This window comes from Strongylocentrotus purpuratus, unplaced genomic scaffold (genome assembly GCF_000002235.5).
Source record: "Strongylocentrotus purpuratus isolate Spur 01 unplaced genomic scaffold, Spur_5.0 spur5_scaffold_6, whole genome shotgun sequence".
Classification (NCBI taxonomy): Eukaryota; Metazoa; Echinodermata; class Echinoidea; order Camarodonta; family Strongylocentrotidae; genus Strongylocentrotus; species Strongylocentrotus purpuratus.
The window spans coordinates 62,045,487-62,071,853 of record NW_022145612.1 but is presented as its reverse complement, the minus strand read 5'-3'; the positions used below and the strand labels follow the sequence as shown (position 1 = coordinate 62,071,853).

The 26,367-nt window shown below is 37.3% G+C and overlaps 1 protein-coding gene across 5 annotated transcripts; it reads right to left on the bottom strand.

Moving 5' to 3' along the window:
* On the bottom strand, positions 1 to 22,546 carry LOC100891622 (general transcription factor 3C polypeptide 2). Of its 5 annotated transcripts, none has more exons than XM_003728472.3 (18): positions 22,420 to 22,544; positions 17,961 to 18,175; positions 16,359 to 16,483; positions 15,181 to 15,259; positions 14,587 to 14,728; positions 13,584 to 13,617; positions 12,121 to 12,207; positions 10,880 to 11,043; positions 10,214 to 10,421; positions 9,777 to 10,015; positions 7,335 to 7,472; positions 6,670 to 6,813; positions 5,715 to 5,886; positions 5,149 to 5,218; positions 4,506 to 4,619; positions 4,311 to 4,382; positions 3,115 to 3,228; positions 1,537 to 1,646 (listed from the first exon to the last, which is right to left on the bottom strand). In XM_003728472.3, the coding sequence occupies exons 1-17, from the start codon at positions 22,496 to 22,498 to the stop codon at positions 3,133 to 3,135; spliced, it is 2,178 nt and encodes a 725-aa protein (XP_003728520.1). In that variant the 5' UTR covers positions 22,499 to 22,544; the 3' UTR covers positions 1,537 to 1,646; positions 3,115 to 3,132. The 5 variants fall into 5 exon arrangements, 4 of the variants coding, with proteins under 4 accessions (XP_030827830.1, XP_003728520.1, XP_011662722.1 ...); XM_011664420.2 differs by having other exon boundaries at positions 17,961 to 18,172; positions 22,420 to 22,522; XM_030971970.1 differs by lacking the exon at positions 3,115 to 3,228 and having other exon boundaries at positions 1 to 1,646; positions 22,420 to 22,545.
* Between the last annotated feature and the right edge of the window lie 3,821 nt (positions 22,547 to 26,367).

Genomic DNA, 26,367 nt, shown 5'->3' with positions numbered 1-26,367 from the left:
TAGGATTATACAATAAGATCAACAGGTCTTTTAATCTTTTGAAAAACTGATTTTTATATCAAAATGTAGACATTTTTTCCCTTTTCCTTTGTTTAATGTCATGTTTAGATACAAAATTGTAACACTGAAATGTCTCTATTCTGCTGCATGCACATTATAATCATAACCAGACTATTTTATTGCTTTATGCAGATATTTTTTTTCACACACCCTTTACCTTTATTTTTTATATGACAATGGCATTGGATCATAGTCTGATTATCTTGTATCATGTGATTATTATAAACATACTATCTCATCCACTTAGTTGGTTTTACATTCCACCCAAGAATGCCCTTCAGTTTCAAATAATTTAGTAACAGAGATCCTATTAGGTGGGAAATACACACATTCAACCTCAATATATGTAGATAAATTAAAACCAATATCATTACTGTTATGATACTAGAAAACTATTATTACAAGAATGCAGTATAGACATGTCAACAAACACAGTGATATACAGTAGGCTTGCGGATGCACCATGTGAGAGAGAGGGAGGATTGAGGTGTCCTGAAAAGGACTCTCGGTAAACACAGTGATGTATTACCTAAAGACTCATCGCATCATCAGACGTACATGTAGGCTATAGTTTACCCTCTCTCAAATGCAATGGTAATCATTAATAAGGGTATAATTCAGTCAGTGACAAGCAGTGTTTACATCAAGAGCTGCCTTTGAATATTCAGTGTTGACCTCTGCTTTTTTTTTTGGTCTCTTAACACCAAAAATAAGCGTGAAATTACAGGCGATATTACCCAATAATTGCAAAATGACACATACAATTTATTTATTTCTTGTGTAGCCCTCGATTTCATCTAATGAATTTGTGAAGTTGTGACTTGTTAAAGACTATTCTGTACTACATTTTAGTTTGTTAATTGAAATCAACACTATCTTTTCTTACTTTTCATACATTTTAAAATACAGTTACCAAACCTTAAAATGTAACAATCACCTGAAAAAAAATAGTATGTGTACAGCTAGAATGTATGAAATCAACCTCAAGCAAATTACTTGAAGAAAATATAGGATACCCACCCTGTGAAAGGAGCCCAATATGGACTTGGGTTCTGTATGCAATCTAGCCCAATATGGACTTGGGTTCTGTATGCAATCTAGCCCAATATGGACTTGGGTTCTGTATGCAATCTAGCCCAATATAGACTTGGGTTCTGTATGCAATCTAGCCCACGATGGACTTGGGTTCTGTATGCAATCTATTCTAGGCAAGTGGGTACTATTGCGTTGACTACAATACTCAAGTCATTTTAATGTTTATACTAAGAGTGTATTCAAGCTGCAATGTCTCTTTGTAGAAGTAATATTCAAAGCTCATACCTTAATTTGAATACAGTAACATTATTTAGAGTGTTGGTTGTTGGAACACATTTTGCATATCTTGCTGCACCACCCCTACACATATTTTCAGGTACTGAAGGTGCCAAAAGTAGGTATATGAAAAACTCTTCCATCATTTCAACAAGCAACAAATTAAGACTTTCCCAGTGTGAAGATCAAAAGAGAATCGAAAAGACTTCAAAGTACACGCAATATATTCCAAGTATTTCATCCCCGGCACTGACCTTCTCCATCATGCTCAGACCCTGTACAAATAAGTAAAGAATAAACAACAAAAATATGACTATCAAATGCACAAAATAATAACATGCCTCAAGTTTCTTGTCAAATACAAATAGTCAGTGAAAATAATAGTGCAGATCAGAGCTTCTAAAGCTTTAAACAAGGGATATAATTTGAAGTTAAATTTTGTATGGCATGCATTCTTAGTCCAAAATTGCTTAGAAATTCAACCAACACAGACAAGATGGGTCTGGTGTTAACTGTACTACATTTTATATCATTACATCATATAAAGAAATAAAGAGGAGAGCAAAACAATATTATACAAATAATGAATGGTTATGACAATTCTATTCAACGAGGCGTCAGCCGAGTTGAATAGAATTAACGTTAATCTTTCAACGAATGAAAATATTCGCACTATTTGAACCAATGAAAAACATTCATTATTTGTTTTATACAACATCGAAGAATATCTAATAGAATGATAAGCAACAAATTATGCTTTACTCCTCATATTTAAGATAAATTAAAGTTGGAGTCAAGCATTCTCGATTACATTCAGATTGCCTTCGCGTCAGATACACGCAGGGATACGCGCACGGCAGAAAGGTACGCAGTCTGCATATAACCAAAAATGCACGGCGAATATATCCAAAAATGCACGCCCGTGCAATAGAAAATCTATTGAATATCATGTGACCAACAATCCTCCAATCAAATAACAAGGATCCACGTAGGTGTTGTATAAACCAGTATATATTTGTCAACATTACAAAGGAATAATTATTGGCTAAAATCAGTAACAGAGTGGCAGACTTTGTATTCATCCACAAAATCTTAGCAAATACAGAATACATGATATCTAAAGATATTAATAGTGTGTACTATAAAAGAAATAAAGCAAGAAAATTGTGTTAGTTTACCTATGTTTTAACACAGGGCAATTTAAGATATGTAGTTTTTTTCTTTGCCAATAAATTACACAAATACATACAGTGACATTGGATGTAATCATAACATCAAACGTATTAGCTAAGATGTATCAGAGGTGTGGCTTGTCATTATTCATAACTGCCCCCCCCCCCCCCCCCCTCCCAAAAGAAATTAATAACTGTATGACTTATCTTGTTTTCCTCTCTTGGTATGATATTCTAATTATTGGCCTCTGTGACCTTATAGAAATCCCAAGTAGAGTTAATATAGCCCCCCCCCCCCCAAAAAAAAGGGGGGGGGGGTCATTTCTTTGTGTTTTGAGTTGTTACCTCCTGAAGTAAAAGCAATTAGAAGTGACATGTGCTATCAATGCTATTATGTACCAAGGCGCTAAAGGAAGATTTAAAACAAATACGCAGCTTTGTGTGCATGCCCGGCCACTATGAAGTACTGTGAGATTAGTTCATCTCACATGAATTAACTCTTTCACTGTGACTTACTGTATAAAATGTAAATACACATATATTAAGTGATTGAAGGATCCATTCTACTCACATGTATTTGCTCCCTGTATTAAACTTGAGATGGAACATGAAAGAGTTGAACAAGGCCAGATTCTCCACCAGCTAGTAACCATCTACATGATGCTTTGTTAGGGTTCCATTGCAACTGTGTACAAAATTGGTTGCATTTTACAAATCTATGTAATGCAAATCTTGTGAGAGATGTCAATTTCATTACACGAAGTGTTCCATCCAAATAGACTTATATAAACAAAATAGTGTAAATAAATAAGGCATGTATATACATCAGCAACTTAACCCTGCCTATTGGAGCCAGGGGTGGGGGGAGGGGGGGTCCTGATTTCATTATAATTGACTTGTTGACATTCAAAATTCTAATTTTTTACACCCCCAAATCTGATCAATTTGTCTCACTGTGATGATGCAAACTAATTGGTATTGGTGTTTTAATCACTATAGTTCATGGCTCAAATCATACTCGATAAATGTACATTGGGATAACAGGGCTAAAACACAGAGATTTCATGGAAATAGACTCTTATGACCTTTGAATTTTCACCCACATGTATTTACCCCCCAAATCAGTTTGTCTTCCAATGGTACTCTAACTCTATTACCAGGTTTGACACCTATACCTCTTGTGGTTCTTGGGATATCACGATAATCAAGTTAATACCTATAATTTTCATAAATTGACCTCTTTGCCCTTAGACCTACTTACTCCAAAATCTAAGCAGAGTGTCTTTCTATGGTGACAGGGGCGGATCCAGGAATTTCTTACCGGGGGGGGGGGGGGGGGGGGGGGGGGGGGGGGGGGGGGAATCAGTATATTTATATTTTTTTGGTCCCAAAAAAAATTGCATCGACTCAGCCAGCCACTGAATAAGCAGGGGGGGGGGGGGGGGGTAAGAGGACATATATATATATAAATATGTATATATATATATATTTTTGGTCCCAAAAATTAAAAAATTTCAGCGGGGGGGGGGGGGAGGTAGTTAATTTTTTTATTTTTTTTGGTCGGGGGGGGGCATGTGCCCCCTGTGCCCCCCCCCCCTGGATCCGTCTCTGGGTGATACATACTATCACTAAGTTTGAAGCTCATACCTTAAGTGGTTTAGAGAAATCGCAATAACGATAATGCGGGATGGACAGACAGCCGGATGGACAGTCTGAAAACAGGCATAAAACTATATATCAGCAAGAACAGATATTTAAAACATGTACCTTGTAAATGGCATCCATGTTGCTAAGTACTGATGAAGCATGGTTTATACATGGGCTCCGGACTGACACCATCTGTGATGAAAAACAATCAGAAAGAAAGGAAGGGTAATTGACGTGCTATATTTAATCATTTCTTTCAAGTATTTGATTAAAAGAATTCTCCAAAAAAAATGAAAACAGAACCGGATTACTAACCTTAATTCGCTGCTTAGAAGAGATTGGCAATCTTTTAGGCATCTCACAGAGTTCAATCTTGCCTGAAATATCTGTTGCTACGAGATAGTTCAACCATTCTGAGTATGTCACATCCTGAAAAGAGATAAAAATGAATACTAGGTACAAGCATTTTCTTGTGAAGGGTCATTTCAAAAATTGCTTTATCATAACCATTGACCCTAGGAAGACCGCTGTATTGCATGATATGGCAAATTAGAATCAGTACTTCTATGTGGAGGCATTAAGGGGGGAGGTCTCACAAAGACACAATGGAATCAGTACTTCTATGTGGAGGCATTAAGGGGGGAAATATTACAAAGGCAAATTAGAATCAGTACTTCTATGTGGAGGCATTAAGGGGGGAAATATTACAAAGGCAAATTAGAATCAGTACTTCTATGTGGAGGCATTAAGGGGGGAGGTCTTACAAAGACACAATGGAATCAGTACTTCTATGTGGAGGCATTAAGGGGGGAGGTCTTACAAAGACACAATGGAATCAGTACTTCTATGTGGAGGCATTAAGGGGGGAAATATTACAAAGGCAAATTAGAATCAGTACTTCTATGTGGAGGCATTAAGGGGGGAAATATAACAAAGACACAATAGAGCAATGACTTACCAAGACATGGTTCTGTTGACAATAGATTGGAATTGGTGGAGTAGAGATGGAGGAGACATCTTGAAGAATGCTACAAATATCAACAAAAAAGATCTTTAAACTTCAATCATTTCTATCATCATATCATCACTCATTTATTCAAGTTTATCAGCATAAAGCAAACAATTTCTATTTGGTACACATTGCTATTTTTGTTTGAGTGAAACATATCATTCAACCAAATAATAAACAATTTAAGGGAATTTAACTCAATAATAATCTTTCACTGGTTTGGATGAAATTCTTGTTTGATTGTACATATTGCATGCACCCTTCCACATATGTCAGGGTTAAATGTAATATATAATAACACTGGACAGAATAAAGTTAACCCAAGCTTAACAAAATTCCTGTTATTCCTGTTATTCCTGTCTACCAATCACAATGTGTCATTCAATTTAGTCCCAGTTACACAAACTGTCTACAAGTCTCACTAGTAAACCTCAAACATATTACTCATCACTTTGTGTACAAGACTTTTTTTTTTTACTATAGTACAATTAGGTCAATATAATAATAATTCTTACATTTTCTGAATGTGTCCATCCTCGACAGTAAGAAGTGCACTATAGTGAGACAGCCATTGACAAGTCTGTAGAGCATTAGGATACATCTGACTCAACACAGGAATGCCAGGTTCATGAATATCCCAGAAATGCAACATTCTATTACGACCACTGCTACACATCAAATTGTTATCTATAACCAAACACAAATGCTAAATATTTCATAAAGGTTTAATTCAAGCTCAAAATTTTTGATTTTGTAGGAGGACATAGCATAAATATCCCTCCATCTATGACCTCCAGATTCATCAACGAATTACGTATAGAATTCTGTATGAAGATAAATATCATAAGCTGTATTCAGATCACCGCTACTCAGTACTTCCATACTCTTTCTTCCTTTGAATGTTCATGATTTGTTTATTTATTTGTTTTGTAAATATTTTCATCCTGTTGATGACTCCACCAGGTCCACTGAATCCATAAAAGTGAAAATATAAAGGAAAGATATACTTCTCAATTTATTTATACTTTTATGACACTATGACCTTTGCCCTCTGACCTATTAAACCCTGTATCTTATCTGTTCATCTTCTGATAATTATGCCTTTTTGATGAATATTTGATTACAATCTACCAAAGGGTTTCTAAGTTATTATGGTAACACAATATTTTATAACATTTTTACATTACATGACCCTGTAAACTGTGTTCTTCAGTGACCTAAAATCAATCCGGTTAATTTTCTAGCTAATACACACTTGAGCCAAGTTAGAGCCAAGAAATTAGAATGAAAACACTTATGCTCAAGTTACTACTGTAACTAGATATTTCCAAATTTTGTTCACCTTTATTACCAGTTACCTATTGTATCTGAGCTTTTGAACCATATCAATAATTTAAAATCCATATTAAAATGTTGTTGAATTTGATGGAAATCTTTGCATTAATTCTTAATCCAAAGAGTAAAACCTACCAGCAGGGGACCAAGAAATGGTCAAAACGGGACCAGTATGTGCAGTAAAAACTTGGGTTGGAAGAAGAGTGATAGAGCCATCTGTGTTAGATTGTCTGATCGGGGTAGATGACTGTACACTTACATTCCAAATAGCAATCAAGCCTGAAAAAAGAAGGGCACACAAATATATATTCATGAAGTATTACGTCTGCATGCACAATGTGTAATGGAATCACTGAAGAATAATGAATGCTTTTGATTGAGAATATGTAAGAGTTGATTCTTGAAGTCAAACACATCAATCAACGAAGGACGAAGGACCAATAGTATACAAATAAACACTGCTTTGAATGACGCTAGTTAAATCACTTGGACTGGGTTGACTGTGATGCAGTGCTAAAGTAGGCCTACCATTGATTTATCTGATGTCTCTTTGAACACCTAGTTTCATTTCAAGAAATACATATCTCGAGAAAAGTTAACATTTGGCATGATGAATTGCTTGCATACTAAAGGCATATAATTTTACAGCATTTCCTTTCAAGCATAATATTGATTTTGAGTTGATCAGTCAGTTCCCCTCGCCCGCACATCCCAACCCTCTTACATTCTGCATTAACAGCTGTAAGTATTGTTATTAATATTCTATTTGATCTTCTTGGTTTTCCACATTCTACACTTACCACAAGAATAACCAGCAGCTATCGTAGAATGTGGTTTTCTTTGTTGCCAATCAAGACATAAGCATGGACCAAATGAGCTGCCTCCTTTATCCCCATCTCTTCCAGGCCATAGAACTAGACTTGGTACAGTTTCATATACTGCTGGGTACAAACAAACAAACAGTTTTATACACTGCTGGGTACAAACAAACAAACAGTTTCATACACTGCTGGGTACAAACAAACAGTTTTATACACTGCTGGGTACAAACAGTTTCATACACTGATGGGTACAAACAAACAAACAGTTTTATACACTGATGGGTACAAACAAACAAACAGTTTTATACACTGATGAGTACAAAACAAACAAACAGTTTCATACACTGCTGGGTACAAACAAACAAACAGTTTCATACACTGATGGGTACAAACAAACAAACAGTTTCATACACTGATGGGTACAAACAAACAAACAGTTTCATACACTGATGGGTACAAACAAACAAACAGTTTCATACACTGATGGGTACAAACAAACAAACAGTTTCATACACTGATGGGTACAAACAAACAAACAGTTTCATACACTGATGGGTACAAACAAACAAACAGTTTCATACACTGATGGGTACAAACAAACAAACAGTTGTATACACTGCTGGGTACAAACAAACAAACAGTTTTATACACTGATGAGTACAAACAAACAAACAGTTTCATACACTGCTGGGTACAAACAAACAAACAGTTTCATACACTGCTGGGTACAAACAAACAGTTTCATACACTGCTGGGTACAAACAAACAAACAGTTTCATACACTGCTGGGTACAAACAAACAGTTTCATACACTGCTGGGTACAAACAAACAAACAGTTTCATACACTGATGGGTACGAACAAACAAACAGTTTCATACACTGCTGGGTACAAACAAACAAACAGTTTCATACACTGATGGGTACAGACAAACAGTTTCATACACTGATGGGTACAAACAAACAAACAGTTTCATACACTGATGGGTACAAACAAACAGTTTCATACACTGATGGGTACAAACAAACAAACAGTTGTATACACTGCTGGGTACAAACAAACAAACAGTTTTATACACTGATGAGTACAAACAAACAAACAGTTTCATACACTGCTGGGTACAAACAAACAAACAGTTTCATACACTGCTGGGTACAAACAAACAGTTTCATACACTGCTGGGTACAAACAAACAAACAGTTTCATACACTGCTGGGTACAAACAAACAAACAGTTTCATACACTGCTGGGTACAAACAAACAAACAGTTTCATACACTGCTGGGTACAAACAAACAAACAGTTTCATACACTGCTGGGTACAAACAAACAAACAGTTTCATACACTGATGGGTACAAACAAACAAACAGTTTCATACACTGATGGGTACAGACAAACAGTTTCATACACTGATGGGTACAAACAAACAAACAGTTGTATACACTGATGGGTACAAACAAACAAACAGTTTTATACACTGCTGGGTACAAACAAACAAACAGTTTCATACACTGATGGGTACAAACAAACAGTTTCATACACTGATGGGTACAAACAAACAAACAGTTTCATACACTGCTGGGTACAAACAAACAAACAGTTTCTCAAAAGTTAATTGAAGACGTACATTGTCATCACAGTGTATTGTCCCCACCTATTCCTACACTCAATAGTATGAAATTTCCCTGCAGGCAATGAAATTCACTATAATAATTCATGTAAAAAAGGTGAAATGTAAAAATGAAAACAAAGGGATAGAAATTTAAGTATACCGGTAATCATTTTTCCTTTTTTTTAAAGTAAATTTGTGATGTACTTGAATATTGATAATTTTTTGTGCACAAAATATTTTGTGCATACATTAAAGAGAAGGATGAGTTCTGGGAAGAGGTGAAAAATAATTTGTGAGCGTTATCATTCTTATTATGCAAGTGTGGAAGAACATCACATGAGACATGTTCCCTGAAAAGCATGGCTCTTCAAATGCCTTCATTTTCTAAATATGTCATGTACATCGTAAAACTCGGGGGGTAGGTTTTTTACGCCACGTGTTCGTGTAGTCCCATATACATCTTTATGTGTACAGTGTTTGTAACTTTACCAAGACTTGGCCAATTTCTTATAATTTTGACGATTCCAGAACCTTGCAATACACACAAATTCTTATATGCTAGATGATCAACCTTTTCTGGTCGATTCCCCACCGTTTCTTTCACAATGCAATCGCATGACCAGAACTCAACTTCATCTTTAAGTTTGTATCAATATGCATTCCTCGTAGATAGAAGCCTGAGTATAAGCAACAAATTGAGATCCAAAGATGTGTGCACTATTGAGGGAAATGCAGTTAATATATCCACAAATTGAATATAATCACACAAAATTTGAGAGAAATTCCTTCTGTAGAACTAGGAGTACCTACCTTTGGGTAGTGGTTGAGATGATGATTGACCTTCAGGAGCTTCAGTAGGATGAGGTACACTATATATCAACACACAACCATCAGAGCATGCAGCTGCAAGGACACCAAGGCGATTATCCCATAGCTCTTCACTGGATTCCACAGTACAAGGATTGTCCCAGCACCCAGACGGACACCATTTCAGCGCATGAACATTTCCAGCATTGTGAACAATGCTAAACTTCAGATCAGGTTTTCCACTGTCACATAAGAAATATATACAAGTCTTAAATATAACTTGATGAAGCCAGCAAAGAAAACTGGCTCATAAATTAATTTGTAATTAATTGTTGAAATAGATGATGCCAATGTAGGCAAAAATGGTAGCATTGTTTTAATGTGACAATACAATTCAGTCTAAAGTCATTGTAGCGAAATGTAAATAATAGCACACACACCTTTGGTTGTGTAGTGGTCCAAATCCCCATATCTGAATCAAACTTGGACCAGTTTGACTCAGCAAAGCTTGAGGGACCTGGTAATTGCTGCAGTACGGGCTAAATGCAGCATATTGATCTGCACAGTCCTCACTTATTGGGACAGGGCACCATGCTACACTCCGCACAACTCCTCCAATATTAAATGCAAAGTGAGGCAGATTACCATCTGCACAAAAAAAATAGACAGACATGTATGAAACATATCTTTGTTAGAACCATTAATATTAATACATTTCTTTTATTTGATAGCTCGATCGAGACCCTGTGGTCACATTTGACTGAAGAGGTGATTTATCAAAATAGTAATTTCATTATGAGAGATTACTTCACAAATAATTATAATAATCATAATAAAAGAATTCATACTTTGAACAATGTACTACAAATCGTACAGCTAAAACATAACACTAATGCAGAAGTGTTGTGCATGTGTATGTTTGTATTTCTATTCTTTAATCATTTGCCCATGTTTTCTTCATTCCTTGGTCAGTCTATTACCACTTTGCTCAATATAAACATGATACACTATAAGTAAGTTGCAACTTAACTACTCTGTTGTGTAATCTTCTTGCACAGTACTGTAAGTACATACATCAACAGGGACAAACAGGCATTCAATATTACCTTCTTCATCCTGGATCTCAGTCGCACTGTATACTGGTAATGATGTCATACTTCCAACACTTGTCTGAATGTCCTTCTCTACATGTTGGTGAGATTGGATGTCCTTCTCTACATGCTGGTGAGATTGGTTCATCTTTACAAGACTCTCACAAGACATTGCAGCACTGATAAATAAAATGATAGGATGATGATGAATACTACTACTACTGCTACTACTAATGTTGTTATTAGTATTATTATCATTATCATTATCATTACTTTTATCCCCGATTCATTACAGAAAGAAAACAAATCCTTATCGTGTCCTTTAAATTTCATGGATTTGAAGAAAGAAAGCACACTGTTATGATGCTACATCACACTGTGAAACTCAAACAGGATTTGGTTTTAATATTGAGCATAACTTGTGGAGGTGTCATTTTTGAGTGATTTATACATTCTGTCCCTTCTCCTGCACCCTATAAAATTGTTTCCTAATGCTAGGAAAATGATTAAACAAGTTAATAATTAACTTCTGATATTAGGTTGGATTTTTAGAGATACGTGGCTTGTGATTTCAAAGATCACTCCCAGTTCCCTCCCATACTGAAAGGATAGTTTAACTAACTAACCACAGAGCTAGGATTTCAATTTCAATTTCAATGATGTATTTTGCACATTAATTGAATATTGCTTGACCATGGCCAGCAGTTTGATTGCAAAACACACAAAATTTCATTTTCTTTTGAGAAGGTAGCTTTTGGTGTAATTTAAAAAACAGATTTAATCCTACCACATATACAACTTAACTGCAATCCAATTTGGGAACATATAGAATTATCATTAGATACAGAAACTTTAAACATGTAAAATCATCCTACTTGAGGATCCTAATAGTCATGTGAATAGTAAAATCACAACTACAATATCAGACCTGATCAATTGGAAACCATAATGCCATCAGACAAGTCAGAAGACTGACTCCAATTTAAAACCAACTTTACACTTTCTCACACCGAGAGGACTATAATGCCTGGCAGTGTGAATACATATCAGTATGTATCAGTGTATATAAGCATCAGTCTGAAATTGAATGTTTATATCAGTATTTATCAGTATATATAAGCATCAGTCTGAAATATACTTCTTAATGAAATTTTCATATCTCATGATACTACAACTTCTTCCCAAATCAAATTGCTGTCAGATTGAGTAGAATGCAAAGGGGTATAAAAAAATGGACAAATATTAGAAGAAAATACCTTTTAGAAATGTGAGGCCATGTGGACACTGTACTCCTCAGATCATGAAATAATATTTCCTGCATTGAACACAGTCTCTCAAAGTGGCTGAAAATGAAAGAGAAAATAATGAATCTTGCATCATCTAAATGATTCATATTGGTCAGGCACAATTTACATGTACAAGTATTCAGTGTCTGAGATAATTTTGTGTACCAGTAAGCAATTTCATACAACTACATTCCTGACATCTACAACGTCCAAAATAATCTACCAACTCAGAAATTATCTAAATGTACAACCTGAAAGTTTCATTACCTGATACACTCTATGTTGCAGTTTTCATACCATGTGACAATAACTAAATATGTTTCCTAAGATAAGTTCCATGGGTTATTCCACATATGGTTATTTTACTGATATGAACACATCTTAAAATCATTTTCATGAAGGCAAGTTGTCTTCATGCATCAAAATGATACTTGTTGGGTGTAATGTATAAAAAGAACATCTGCTCCTTCACTGGGAAAGAGAGCTGGAATTGAGTAAACCAGAACCAAGCCACTATTGATATGATGTTTAACTTTGCAATCACTTTCTTTGTCCATTCATACTCCTGTAATATAAACATTAACTATTACCGTACAGGAGGCAAATATGTCTTGTGTATTCGCTGACATTATATCTATGACCTTTTACCTAGTGATCTTTGTATGTTGCTAATTGGTTCATCTTTGCATTTTAGAAGGAAAGAAATGAAGAAAATCTTTCAAACAAGTTCTACATGTCAAATTAAATCAAAACATCATCTCCTATATGCAACAGTTTTCCATTTAAATTTGCTCCATATCCACTGTATTTCTGTTTCTTTTGTTTTGTTTTTTCCTATCAGTTTCACTACTTATCGTTATCATTTCTAACTTTCCTGTTTCGCATTACACTATGACAGATATTTTGAATGTTTCTCAATAATCCTTTTCATTTTCATTATCGATCTATCAGATTCCATGTAGCCTTTAATTTTTGAGAAATTTGGCATTGGCACATTGATGTGTATGGGTAACAAAAAACAGAAACTACAGGGCATTTCTGATTCAAATTATGGGAATCTACATTATATTAATATTATTATCATTATTTTTTTTTTTTTTTTTTTTTTTTTTTTTAATGATCAAACAAATATATTTGGTGCAAAAATTATGTACATATAACTCATCCTGTCCAATAAAATGCTGGAAACAAAGACGGAACAAAATTTGAAACAAAGTTATTTATTCCCATTACCAAAGATCCAGAGTTCTTCATGAAAATTTTGTGATAATTATATCAACTGTGAAGGTGCAACACTATAGTAACAATTTCAAAAATGTCCTTTCGTAGGTTAGTCTATCTAAGTAACAGATTCAAGTTTAAATTCTAGTCCCTACACTGTATCATATCAAAATGATCTTTAATGTGAATATGCCCATACACTGTTTACTTACCGGTCATATGACATCTTATTAAATGTCTCAAGATCTGAAAATACAAGAAAAGGAATCCAAATCTAAATTAAAATTGAAATTGAAATAAGATATTGTTCATTTGTTAACAAAAAATTGAGTGGTGTAAATTTAACAAATGAATTTACAAATAGAAATAATCAGAGGCAGTTACAATTGGTAAAACTTACAGTGCAAAAGAGAATCTTAATAACTGATAAATGATAATAAATGATAACTAATTTCACATGAAGATGAGCGATAGAAAGAGGTAAACAGAGCAAGAAAGTGTCCAAAGGAAGGCAGAGGGGGTGTGTAGAGCACAAAAAGACCAGTCTTACAACTAATACTGGTACATTCAAGCGATATGTACTTCTACAAAGCAAAAGACAAATGTTGAAGAAGAAAAAAATTGATCAAAATAATCACTTGACAAAAATGAGAATAAAAGAAAAAAGATTCCGTCACAAATATCTGATAGCTTGGAATTTTCCTTGCCATATAATTACCATCACATCCCTTTTATTTGTCAAGGTGTCAAAGTAAAGAAAATATTACAGGCTACATTGTGAGTATCTTAGACTTAGTCTGTATGTACTGAGTGCAAAGATATTTAGGGCTGAATCTGAGTTCCCTTTTTGTGAATCATACTGTAATACAAAATGAATATTATGATTCATCAAGTTGAGAATTATCGTTGATGTTATAAATCAATTACTAGAAGTACAATTGCTCCATGACATTTGGCCATAAGAAGCTAGTAGGAACTCGTGAAATGTCACAGAGTAAATGAAAATACTTCCAGTAATTGATTTACATCACCAACATACAAATGCTTTTACTCAAGACACTATTTGAAAAAATAAAATATTTTGTCTCATCGACTGAAATAATAAGGATTACTCCTTTACTGCAACCCTCAGTGAGCATGGTACTTTGCCACATCATTTAACAACTTTTCTAGGGCCTGCAAGATGGATTATCTGTTCAATATTCCATAACTCACCATATTTATTGATTTTTAACTGGACCTTGCCTTCCCTCCTACGAACAGATGAATCATCAATTTCTTTATATTCCTCCTCATCATTGTCAGACTCACAATCCTCTGGAATAAAGACATCTTGTCTCTTTTCTCTCTGACGTTCCTTCAAGCATGACAAATACATTGATAGAACATTTTTTTAGACTGTTGAATTGTAATGAATAGAATATGAAACGAAAAAAGGGACAAATTTAACATGAAATAATTATCTGAATAAAACCTATCATTTCATATTTTATGCCTACTAAGGGTAAAGATTTATTGAATTTACAATAGATGACATGAAGTTAAATTCTTTGTTGAGTACAGCCGATTCCCTATAAAGATCAAGAGCAGGAGATGCAGAAGAAAGTAACACAATACATGATAACACCATGCACTGCCAAGAGTTGAAACGGACAGACAACTAGCCTGATGCTGTACAGACAGTGAGACATCCTTCCCTAAAACTTACCAAAATCGAGTCAGCACATCACACATTAGTCAATGTATATTGTGCAGATCATCAAATTATCAATTTTATCTATCTGCTTATTTATCAATATTCACACTTACTTTCAAAGACCCTTTTTTTGTTACTCGCTCCGTAGAATCAATAATTGCATCTCTCAAAAGCTTCACCTGAGCCATTGCCCTGTATAGAGAGGTGCATAAATCAAATCAAATTAAATTAAAGGTAAAATGAGACAATTGGCTGTGGCAGGTCAGCTGACTATAACATACAAGAGACCAACAGATAGGCAGTATCATTGGCCTGCTGAAAATGTTTAATGTAAAGCCTACTAGAACAACCATTCTTTGTGTGTCCTTTTCTTAATTCTTCTTCTATATTTGCCCCAATACATTTCTTTACTTTACCACGGTTGAAACCATTAAAGGCTGCTTAAAGGCGATTATAAAATGCATTATCTATCAAATGATCATCTGACTATTATTTCTAGAGCTCAAGATGAGAAGCAGTCAGTTAACATGTAGAATTATCTGATATTAAATCAAAGTAGTGTCAATATTTATCTATCATGACTACTATCCTTCTCGAATGATTGTTTTAAAACTAACTTTACATGTACCGGCATGTAGTTTAGGGTACCAAGTTACACTGTAAGAAACTGAAAAAATAAGATATTTAAAAAAACACCCTCATGAAGTTGAAAGAGTTCCCTTTTTTCACACCACTATGAGTCATTTTTATGCTACTAATGTGACTTTATCAGACATTTGATTTAAACATTTAAAAATTTAAAAAACTGATTTAAAATGTATACAGGCTGGAAATGATTTTGTTTCCTGAAAACATGTCATCAATTATATATACATGTACACATGTTGAAATTTTATAACATACATGTATATGCGTGTGTCTAGTTTTTAACTTCTGCTCTTGACTGCATAGACTATATAAAGATTATATGATGGCTTCTTATATGACCATCATGCTCTGATGCTCATGGTGCTTTGAAATCATTCTCACAATTACAGCTGAGCCACAACATTTATTTACACATAGTGGCACATACTACGTAGATTTAAATGTCTTGCCCAAACCACAGGATATAAGTGCCTGGCTGAGGTTTAAAACTCCATACCTTGTGACCTACAGTTTTGTGACTTACCCACTCCTTTAATCTCAATGATACAATAGATTTCACAGAAGAAAAAGATCAAAAATCATATGGCTTAAGACATGTAAAAAGCAATAGGCTACTGATGGTCCAAAAGCACCCAAGACTCACTTCTGAGCAGCTTTGCGTTGACCACGTCCTCCAACATCCTCTTGCTGCTCTGGCTCTGGCACAGCTTCAGGCCGCTCATGAATTGATTTCTGATGGAGCCTCAACCCAGCTTTGCTGAGGTAAACCTATGCAATGGATAAATTAGGTTCATATACCATTAGAATACAAAAGTAATTCATGAACATTAATAATCTGGATTTTAAAAGCACGTAATACAAGATACCCTCTCTATTAATGGGGCTCTAGGGAGTATTTCTGTGATATGGTCATCAAAAAGGCTTTCATCATCCTACCAGTTATCCATTTCTCTCCTGGGTATGGAGTGGCAAATGTAGATTAATGCCTTTCCAAAAGACATTACGGCCATATCGGGATCGAACCTTTGACCTTTGCATTCCAAGTCAAGTACTTAAACCACTTGACAAAGACACCTCTAAATCTCAAAGGTTATGCAGAGTGGTAGTCAGATATCTAGAGGATAATCATTGTATTAGAAATGGGTCGTGTTAAAACATATAAATCAATAGACATACAGATAACCTCGCGTGAGTCGATCTCGGCAAGACTAAGTGAAATACGTTGACTTAGGCAATCTTCAACTTGTGCGTAAGTCGTAGAAATTCTACTTACCAATATACACTGCATAGGCTTATATAAATGCACTTCATTGTGTAAATCCATGCATACAAAATTCCTTTATCTGTGTGTGTGTTGTGTGTACATTGCCGGTAATGGCGCATATAACATGCTAAAGCATGAGTCCAAGATAAACAATGGGAATCTAGCAGCACGAGAACCAAGAAGAGAGAGAGAGAGAGAGCTACATGCTACATGTACATGTAGATCCTACAATATACATTTATTTTTTAATGAATGAAACAAAACCATCAATGTGGACTTGAAAAAGATGGACTTGTTTAAATATATATTTAAAAATAATCATGAAAAAGGAAAGTCTAATGAGTCAATAAATTTTGGCCATGTATACTGAATTTTGATAATCAAAGAAAAATTTCACAATAACTGTGGTAGTGGTCGTAAATCTCTATCCAAATTCCAATCCACTTTGGATTGAAAAGTTTATTGCAGCATTCAAAACCAGAAGATGTAAATTTAGTGTTTCCCATTGGAACGGTCCTGGGAATTTGATCAACTTGGGCTAATAAATCGACTTACAAGATTCTTGTAAGTAATACAAAGATTTAACACACATTAGTCTATGATGAAAATTGGGACTTTTTATTCTCATCGACATGTTCAACATGTATACAAGGTTGACTGTACGTGTACGGTGAACTTGAATGACATTACAAGCTCAAGACAGAGTTGCTTTCCAATATAAAATTAGCTTCATACTTGCTCATTTAACAGTAATTGAAACATTCAAAACTATCCTACATCTTCGCTTTTGAAGTTGAATGTGTACCTCAAATCAAAATAGTATTATACATGTTATATAAATGTTATGAAAATGAGGTATGACTTTTCACTAAGATTTTGTTTAAATGACAAGAAATACTTTCATGGTACTTTGGATCAAAGATTGAGTGAAAATAAAGGCAAGTAGGACTGGGACTAATGATAGCCTGTAAATATTCTTACCTTTTCAGGACATAGAGGGCAGTAGAATTTCTTTGTATCTTCAGGACTGACTCCGCATCTTTCCAGATGGTATTCATATCCATACCTGTTCACAAATTTTCTTGCACACCCAGGCTTTGGGCATTTGATGTGTCCCTTGGCCTTCAAGATGGCAGAAATATTTTGGCCTTGTGTTGCCTTATCATCTTCACCGTCTTTTGAGAAGTGCGCCTCTGCTAAAGATTTAAGACAAACATTTTTTTTATTTATTTATTAATTTATTTATTGTGGTATAAAAAAACATTGTACATGGCAGCCTTTCGGCTGAATTGAGTGCAATTTACATAAGTAATAACACAAGGATACTGCACAAAATACAATAGTATTACAAAGTCATTAAAAATAGTACATTCATAACAAACAATTATAGGTACACCTTAGATCAAAGAATATTGATGGTGGGATAACAGAAGTGGGTAATGGATGTGGAAAAATAAGTGTTTTATGATATGACTTGAGAAAATTCATAGGAAGAATATAATAGTTGAATAAATTATGATCAGTGCAAAGAAAAATTATCTGTTTTGCATGCTTCAAAGTAGGCCTATAATGTCATGTGAGCAAGGTACATGTATATGGAGAACAAAATGGACATCTAATTCACCTAAGACGAATGGAGAAATTATAGTTTCACTTCCTATTATTGGCTAATAGAGAATATGGTTGGTAATGCCATATTGAAATTAGTATAATCCGTATAAACAAAACATGTACCTTCAGTAAACAATATAATTTTTCATTCAAGCACATCTATAAGATAACAATTTGATTTACGTAAATGCTTAGCATTAAGAACAAAAGATCTGTCTTTACATTATTCCAGTTTTGAATTGAGTAACCTCACAATGAAGGGGAGTGCGCTCTTTCTGTAGCGCTCATTTTTGCATTTTATTTCTGAATAGTCTTCAGCGTTGCGCAGGTTGCGGGAAGTGCGGGAAGCTCGCGTAGTGGGGAGCCAGTGATAGAAGGGGGACGTTTCCTTTGTGAGGTTACTCGCAAATTTCTTTGTTAACCTTTCCCTCCTCTCCTCCAGTGTGGGAAGGTCAAGAACATTGAGGGCATCATCATAACTCGTGTATCTTTGGCCAAGCATGAGGCGACACGCTCGTTTCTGAATTCTCTCTATCAGTTTCTTGTCTGCCCGAGTCAGACCTGAATGCCACACAGGTGCGCAGTATTCGACTTTCGGGCGCACGTACGAACAATACACAACTTTCAAATCGTCAACAGGTAGCCGAAAACCTTTCAAGATACGCATTATGTGTAGCCTCATGCTTGCCGCCTTGACCGTTTCTGTGACATGATATGACCATTTTAAGTCTTCCTGTACAAACACACCCAAAAGTTTAACTAGTTGTACTTCACTTATTTCCAGGTCACCAATTTTTACCTTTGGGACGATTGCCTGGTTTCTCATGAACTGAATGTTCATGACGACACATTTGCTAGGGTTCAGTTTCATGCTATTGTCTTTGGTCCATTTCTCAAGTTTATTTATCACTTCTTGGATTTTGGGTTGATCCGTTGCCTTCCTACATTCGAGTAGGGAGAGGTCGTCGACGTATTTCCAACACTGAACATCACTGTCCTTGAACACGTCGTTGATGATGCAGAGAAAGATAAGCGGCCCAAGTCGAGTGCCCTGTGGGGCACCTGCTGAGATCTCCATCCACTCAGAGAGCTGTGACATGTAGCGCACACATTGTTCTCGATTGGAAAGAAAGCTGGAAATCCATGCCACCAAAGACGGGGATGCCCCCATTTCGAGTAGTTTCCTAACCGCTAGTCCATGATCTATCCTGTCGAAAGCTTTGCTGAAATCTGTAGCCACCAGTGTTGTGACCGTTTTCGGATTTTCGGCATTCCGATGGATGGTATTTAGTATATCTATCAGATAATGTGCAGTCGAGTAGCCCTTCCTATTGCCGTACTGCGACTTGTCAATCGCAGATCCAATGTCACCCACCGGCCATTTTGAGATGAATTTCTCCAGGATCTTTGCGAAATGATCTGTGAGCGATATCGGTCTCAAGTCTCCTATGGTGGGTTTGGAGGTCTTGGGGATAGGTACCACAATTGCACGTTTCCAACAGTGTGGCACCACCGATTCTCTGATAGATCCATTGAAAATGGCCGTAAGAGGGCTACTCAGTTCTAACGCAAATTCGGAAATGATCCAAGCTGGGATGCTATCTGGACCGGGAGCTTTCCGTCTGTTAAGATGTTGCAATTCCCAGTAGACATCCCAAGGTTTAATAACAGGCAGCGGCAGAGCAGGGAGATAGGTTGGGAGATCAGTCAGATCGAGTCTACCGATGTCTTCAGCTATGCTGACGAAGAACCTGTTGATCGTGTTAGCAATACCAGCGAGGTCTGACTCGTCGATCCCTTCGACCTCAATGGCAGGTGGTCTGGGCTTATTTCCTGCCATTGATTTGATGTTCTTGTGCCACCGAGATGGATTGCTCTCCTTCATCTTACGCACGCGTCCGACATAGAACTCAGATTTTGCCCCTTTGATTAGTTTATTTACTTTGTTCGTCAGTCCCTTCCATTTGTTCGAACCTTCAGTGAAAGCCTGCTGACGTGCACCAATAAGGGCTTTGATCTTAGGGGAAATCCATGGTTTGTCATTGTCGTGGCATTTGACAACAACTAAGGGGAAATACTCATCAATCAATGGCAGAAGTGTGGAATAGAACGTATCGCACTTGTCGTTCGTGTTCTCGGCTTGATAAACTGGAGACCAATCATAGTTCTGGAGAATCTGTCCAAATTCGCGAATAGCACTGTCTTTGATTGGTCTTGCAATCCGAGTTCTTGTGCGATTGGGCTTCGGTGAGTATTGGGTAGGGATCCAGGAAACCGCAAGGTGGTCGCTGGAGCCCAATGGGGGTAAAGTTGTTGGGGAATTATAGTAGACAGACATATTGGTGACTATCTTGTCCAGAATCTGGTCACCTCTTGTTGGCACACTGACAACTTGTCGGAACCCCCTGTTTGCGGTTAGCGTCAAAATGTCTAACTCATTGTAGTCCCCCAACAAGATGAAACCCGTCTCTGGATGTGTAGATGCAATGGCGTCCATCGAGTGCAGCAAATGGTCGATCAGGGTGTCAGCAGTCGCGGCATTAGGAGGATGATATATTGCCGCAACCACCACCATGGAAACAGAGCGGGGAAGTCTTTGTGGCTGGAGCTTGATCCACACAACCTCAAGGTCATCAGGGACAGTGACACTTGTCATTGACAATCTTCAGTGACACTGGCATGGTATGGTATGTGTGGGATATGTGTTATGCTATTATGCGATGTATTTTAGAGGGATTTTACCTTGCATCCAACCAATCGGCCGAAAACTGGAGCTGGCCGATTACCGGCTCCTTTACTCTAGTAGTACGATAATACTCTGTAAAGAGGTCTGTACTCAAAATGGAAGAAGAAGAAGAAGAAGAATTTGCGCTTAAGATAGTAAAACAAAGATGCTCAACGAAGATTAGGCAAGATGCATTCAGCCAACTTGTCATCAATGACTGGAACACACTTCCTGAAGAAGTAGTCACTGCTACCACGGTGAATGCCTTTAAAGCCAGACTGGATCGAGTATGGAAGGACAAGCGTTTCTGCTCCCCAAATGAGTAGAATACCCGAAGCAGAACTGAGCCAGACAAACTAAACGAGAAGACACCCAACTATGAGAAGGAAGAAAATGAAATTGAACTGGAAGCCCGACTGCTGAGAACACAGCATTCTTCCAGAATCTCGGGTAAAAAAAAAAAAAGGTACAAGGTAAAAGTAAAGTAGGCTGTTCCTCTCGCACTTAAATTCGAAGCCACTCAAGGATCTGAGACATTACAGTAGTCTAGATAACTTCACACAGGCGCGCGCCCGCCTGCAACTCACCGTCGGTATTGTATTGTGCAGCGGTTTGCCGTGAAACTTGAGAAAAAGTCTATTAATATCATTGTTTTTCCGAAAAAAACTCCAAAAATAACAAGAAAATTGACACGAAATAGACTAGGTAATAAACATAGGTCTAGATCTAGGCCTAAAACTAATGACTTTTAACTCATCATTGGACATTTAATGAATATTTACTTCATTTTGGGTATGTTTTAGTAGGGTATCTCCACTTACGGGTCAAACTTTGGATACCTTTCTGAACAAGCGCCGCGCAATGCACATAGACTGCATAGGGATGGGTGCAATCTCTATGGGAAGGATTTTAGCACACAACCTCGTTTAGCACACCCTATTAGTAGGGTTTCTCCACGCCGGAGTTAGGGGGCAAACTAGAGTCAGTAGGCACACAAACTTCGCGCTGGTGAATCCGCCTCGTAAGGTCAGACGAAAGTACATTTATCTCTAGATTTTTAGACATATCTAACTGTATATCTTTGCTTAATTGCAGAATACATACCAGTCCCTCTTCCACGACCACGACCACGTCCACGTCCGCGTCCGCGTCCACGACCACGTCCAGGGCGCCGGGAGGTCATGATTGATAATTGATTGATTATTACTATGGAGCACCAAGTGTAGAATTAAAATTAAACAATACAAGAACCTGCATTTGCATACAACAGCATGGCAAAACCCCAGTGCATGTGGAAAATGGGCAATCCGCCACCATCCGCCCTCAATTTCTGCAAGATCTGACTAAATACATCTAACTAGGACATGTACATGTACAGGATGTACAGGTGTATACTTCTTTTTTTTTTAAATGACAATATATGACAATAATGATAATAAAGAAATATAGGAATAAATGAAGAAATGAAGAAATAAATAAATGATAAGAGGTGAGAGAGAGCTAGGGAGATATGAAGGAAAAGGAACAAGAACGTGGGATGATAACAATTAGAAGATGATTTCACAAAATTGTCTTAAAAGATTCAGTATCATGGTACATGGGGCCGGGACTTAAGAATAACTTGTAAGCCTGGGTGCATTGAACGATTGTCGAAAAAATATGCTTTGGAGTGATCCGATCTTCGTCCTTGATGTTGTATGTATCAGTGGCGGATCCAGGCCCCCCCCCCCCCTCCCCTGGGGAAAAAAAGGAGGGAAAAAAAGAGGAAAGATTTTTTTTCTTTTTTTTCTAATTTTCCAATTTCCGTGGCCAGAACAAAAAAGTGCTCCCCCCCCCCCCCCCCCCCATAACGGTGGTTTACACATAATGCTGAAATGACATAATTTTCCGAGATTTTTCCTCATTTTTTAGTACATTATACTTTTTTATGCGTTTGATGTAAAATGATAAATTCCTGAATTTACAGCCAGGCAGATATGCTTCCTGAGATTCCTACATATGTCAGGGCCCGCGAAACGGCGGGGATCGGGAGCCTCCAGCCTCCCCCCCCCCCCCCCCCCCACCACACTTTTTTTTAAAGTACATTAAAGAGAAATAGAAAGAAAGAGAGCAAGAAAGAAAGAATAGTTAATTGCCAGTGACACAACAAAATATGCTCATCTGACCATAATTAAACGCCTAATACCCCTGAGCTTCAGAGGCCCTGCCCCCTGGACCCAACCAAGGTCCCTAAGGCGAACCCCTTGATACTCATCTGACCGTAATTTAGTGCCTAAAACTCTTGAGCTTCTGGGGGCTCCACCCGCAGGACCTCACGCCAATCAGTGTCCTGCCAGTGTCACAAAAAAGGTATAAAAATATGTTCATCTGTCTGACCGTAATCAAATGCCTAAAACTTCTGAGATGCCGGGGTTTCCGCACCCTAGCGCTCCACCCCACTAGGGGCCTTAAGGCGGGCCCCTGGATGCTTATCTGACCGTAAATTATTGCCTTAAACCCCTAAGTTTCCGTGGGCGGACAAGGTATCAGAATATGTTCATCTGACCGCAGCCGCGTAGCCGGGGGGGGGCGGTGGGGCCCCTCCCCCCCCAACAACAACAAAAACGCCGGCCCAAAAAAAAGAGAGGAAAGAAAAGGAAAAGGACGTAGGAAGAAAAAGGAGCAAATACATTTTTTAAAATCAGATAAGGATTAAGAGTCGGGAACGGTACTGGGTACAACGAATTGTCTTCTTTCTTTAATAACTTAATGAAACGTCAAAGCTTCCGCGCTTCGCGCAGGCGGGGGGGGAAACTGAATTCAGTCGAGGATTAAGAGTCGAGAATGGTACAACAAATCGTCATCATTCTCTAAGAATTTAATGAAACGTCAAAGCTTCCGCGCTTCGCGCAGGAGGGGGGGGGGCTGAATTCAGACAAGGATTAAGAGTCGAGAATGGTAATACGAATCGTCTTCTTTTCTAATAACTTAATGAAACGTCAAAGCTTTCACGCTTTACGCGGGAGGGGGAAACTGAATTCAGACAAGGATTTAGAGTCGAGAACGGTATCAAAATATGTTCAACTGACCGCAGCCGCGTAGCCAGGGGGCGGTGGGGCCCCTCCCCCCCCCCCCCAAAAAAAAAAAAAAACAAACAAACAAACGCCGGCCAAAAAATGAGAGGAAAGAAAAGGAAAAGGACGTAGGAAGAAAAAAGAGCAGACAAAATACATTTTTGAAAATCAGATAAGGATTAAGAGTCGAGAACGGTACTGGGTACAACGAATTGTCTTTTTTGAAACTCTAAGCGAATAAATGTCCCTTAATTTGTTACCTACGGCAAGTATATGTTATTTTTAAGTTTTTCAATTACTTAGTATATCACAAAAAAATTCTGTCTACTCGAAATCCTCAATTGAAATGTCTAAAATATCCGCCTCTCTTTGCATAGAAAATCAGTCACGGCGCTGGTCTACTATTTATGACCTCACGTCCGGGAGAGAGTATATTCACGTACCCGGATGTTCCATAGCAAACATGTGCAGAGTGATACGATTTTCTGCATATTTTTGTTTCAAAGGCTGAAAAGTCTAATAAATCATAATTCTATGTACAATTCTTTACCTTCCCCTAGTACTTCATAGTATTAATATCAATTCCCCTTTTAAAAATTATGACATATACATGCCAACGATGTGCTATTAGTCGATATTTTCACCATGTAATTTTTGTTTTGGTGTTGAAATCGGCCCAGGCACGGAGTGAACAGTAGCTGTCTACCCATGCACAGTTCATTACCATACACTACAGCGATCTCCCGATGGTTTCTTCTTCCTTTTTCCCATGTCTTTCGCCTTCCTTGGCGCTGAACATCCTTCATCTACCAATTCTGACACCGGTAGTCAGGAGCAAGTCTTTGTTAGTTGTTTTTCTTAGCTGGCAACGTCGCTTTCATTCTCTTGCAATTGCCGATAAACATATAACTAGCGCACATGCACGTACGTTCCATCACAAGCAAGCAGCGCCTAGAGCAGCGGCTTGGTCTTACCTCCCGATTCTGCTCGCTTCACGAACGTTCATGCAAGAGCCGCATCACTCGCCAAAATATTATAGAGGAAGCGCGCTTGCATGATCTCGTTCAAGTTTGATATTTTACAACATAAAATATGTTTAACTGGTACTGTATCCTTTTTTGAGGCAGTCACACACATCTATGATAAGTACTATCATAGTTCTAGACCTATTCGTTTTACAAAACTGCTCATGTACATCTGATGACAATATAATGCATCCGCCTATTCATAAGTGCACGATTTAACTTTAATTCCTAAGCAGTAAACTCGTCTTAAATCTCTACCAAATAGGTGAATATGAGGATATAAAAGAAATCAGCGACTGGAAAATGTTGCTTCATTATTCTTCATTCAAATGAAAACAGAAAATCCATCAAATATACTCCTTAACAACAACAAATCTAAGCTCTGACAGGATAGCATTTACGTAGGGATATCACTGCCATTCACTCTCACTGAGCCCATGACTCCCGTTCGTGACGTCACGGATAGAGGCCCGACTCTACGTGCACTTCCGGGTTTCAGACTTAGATATTTTGGTAGAGTTTACTCGAATAAATTCATTATTCTAAACTTGTTTTGTCGGGTGGACACCATTTGGTGTTATTATGGGGGTTAAAAGCTTTCTATTTATGTAATTATCTCAGTATTTGGGATTGTCTTAGAGTATCAACTTTAATAACTTAATGAAACGTCAAAGCTTCCGCGCTTCGCGCAGGAGGGGGGGGCTGAATTCAGACAAGGATTAAGAGTTGAGAATGGTACAACAAATCGTCTTCATTCTCTAAGAATTTAATGAAACGTCAAAGCTTCCGCGCTTCGCGCAGGAGGGGGGGGGGGGCTAAATTCAGACAAGGATTAAGAGTTGAGAATGGTAATACGAATCGTCTTCTTTTCTAATAACTTAATGAAACGTCAAAGCTTTCACGCTTCGCGCGGGAGGGGGGGGGGGACTGAATTCAGACAAGGATTAAGAGTCGAGAACGGTACAACGAATCGT

Coding starts and splice junctions, on each gene's coding strand:
- LOC100891622 (XM_003728472.3), bottom strand. CDS start 22,498: ATGACCTCCCGGCGCCCTGGACGTGGTCGTGGACGCGGACGCGGACGT. Junction 15,260..16,358: donor CAACGCAAAGCTGCTCAGAA/GTGAGTCTTGGG, acceptor CTCTCTATACAG/GGCAATGGCTCAGGTGAAGC. Junction 14,729..15,180: donor CAAAAAAAGGGTCTTTGAAA/GTAAGTGTGAAT, acceptor TCATGCTTGAAG/GAACGTCAGAGAGAAAAGAG.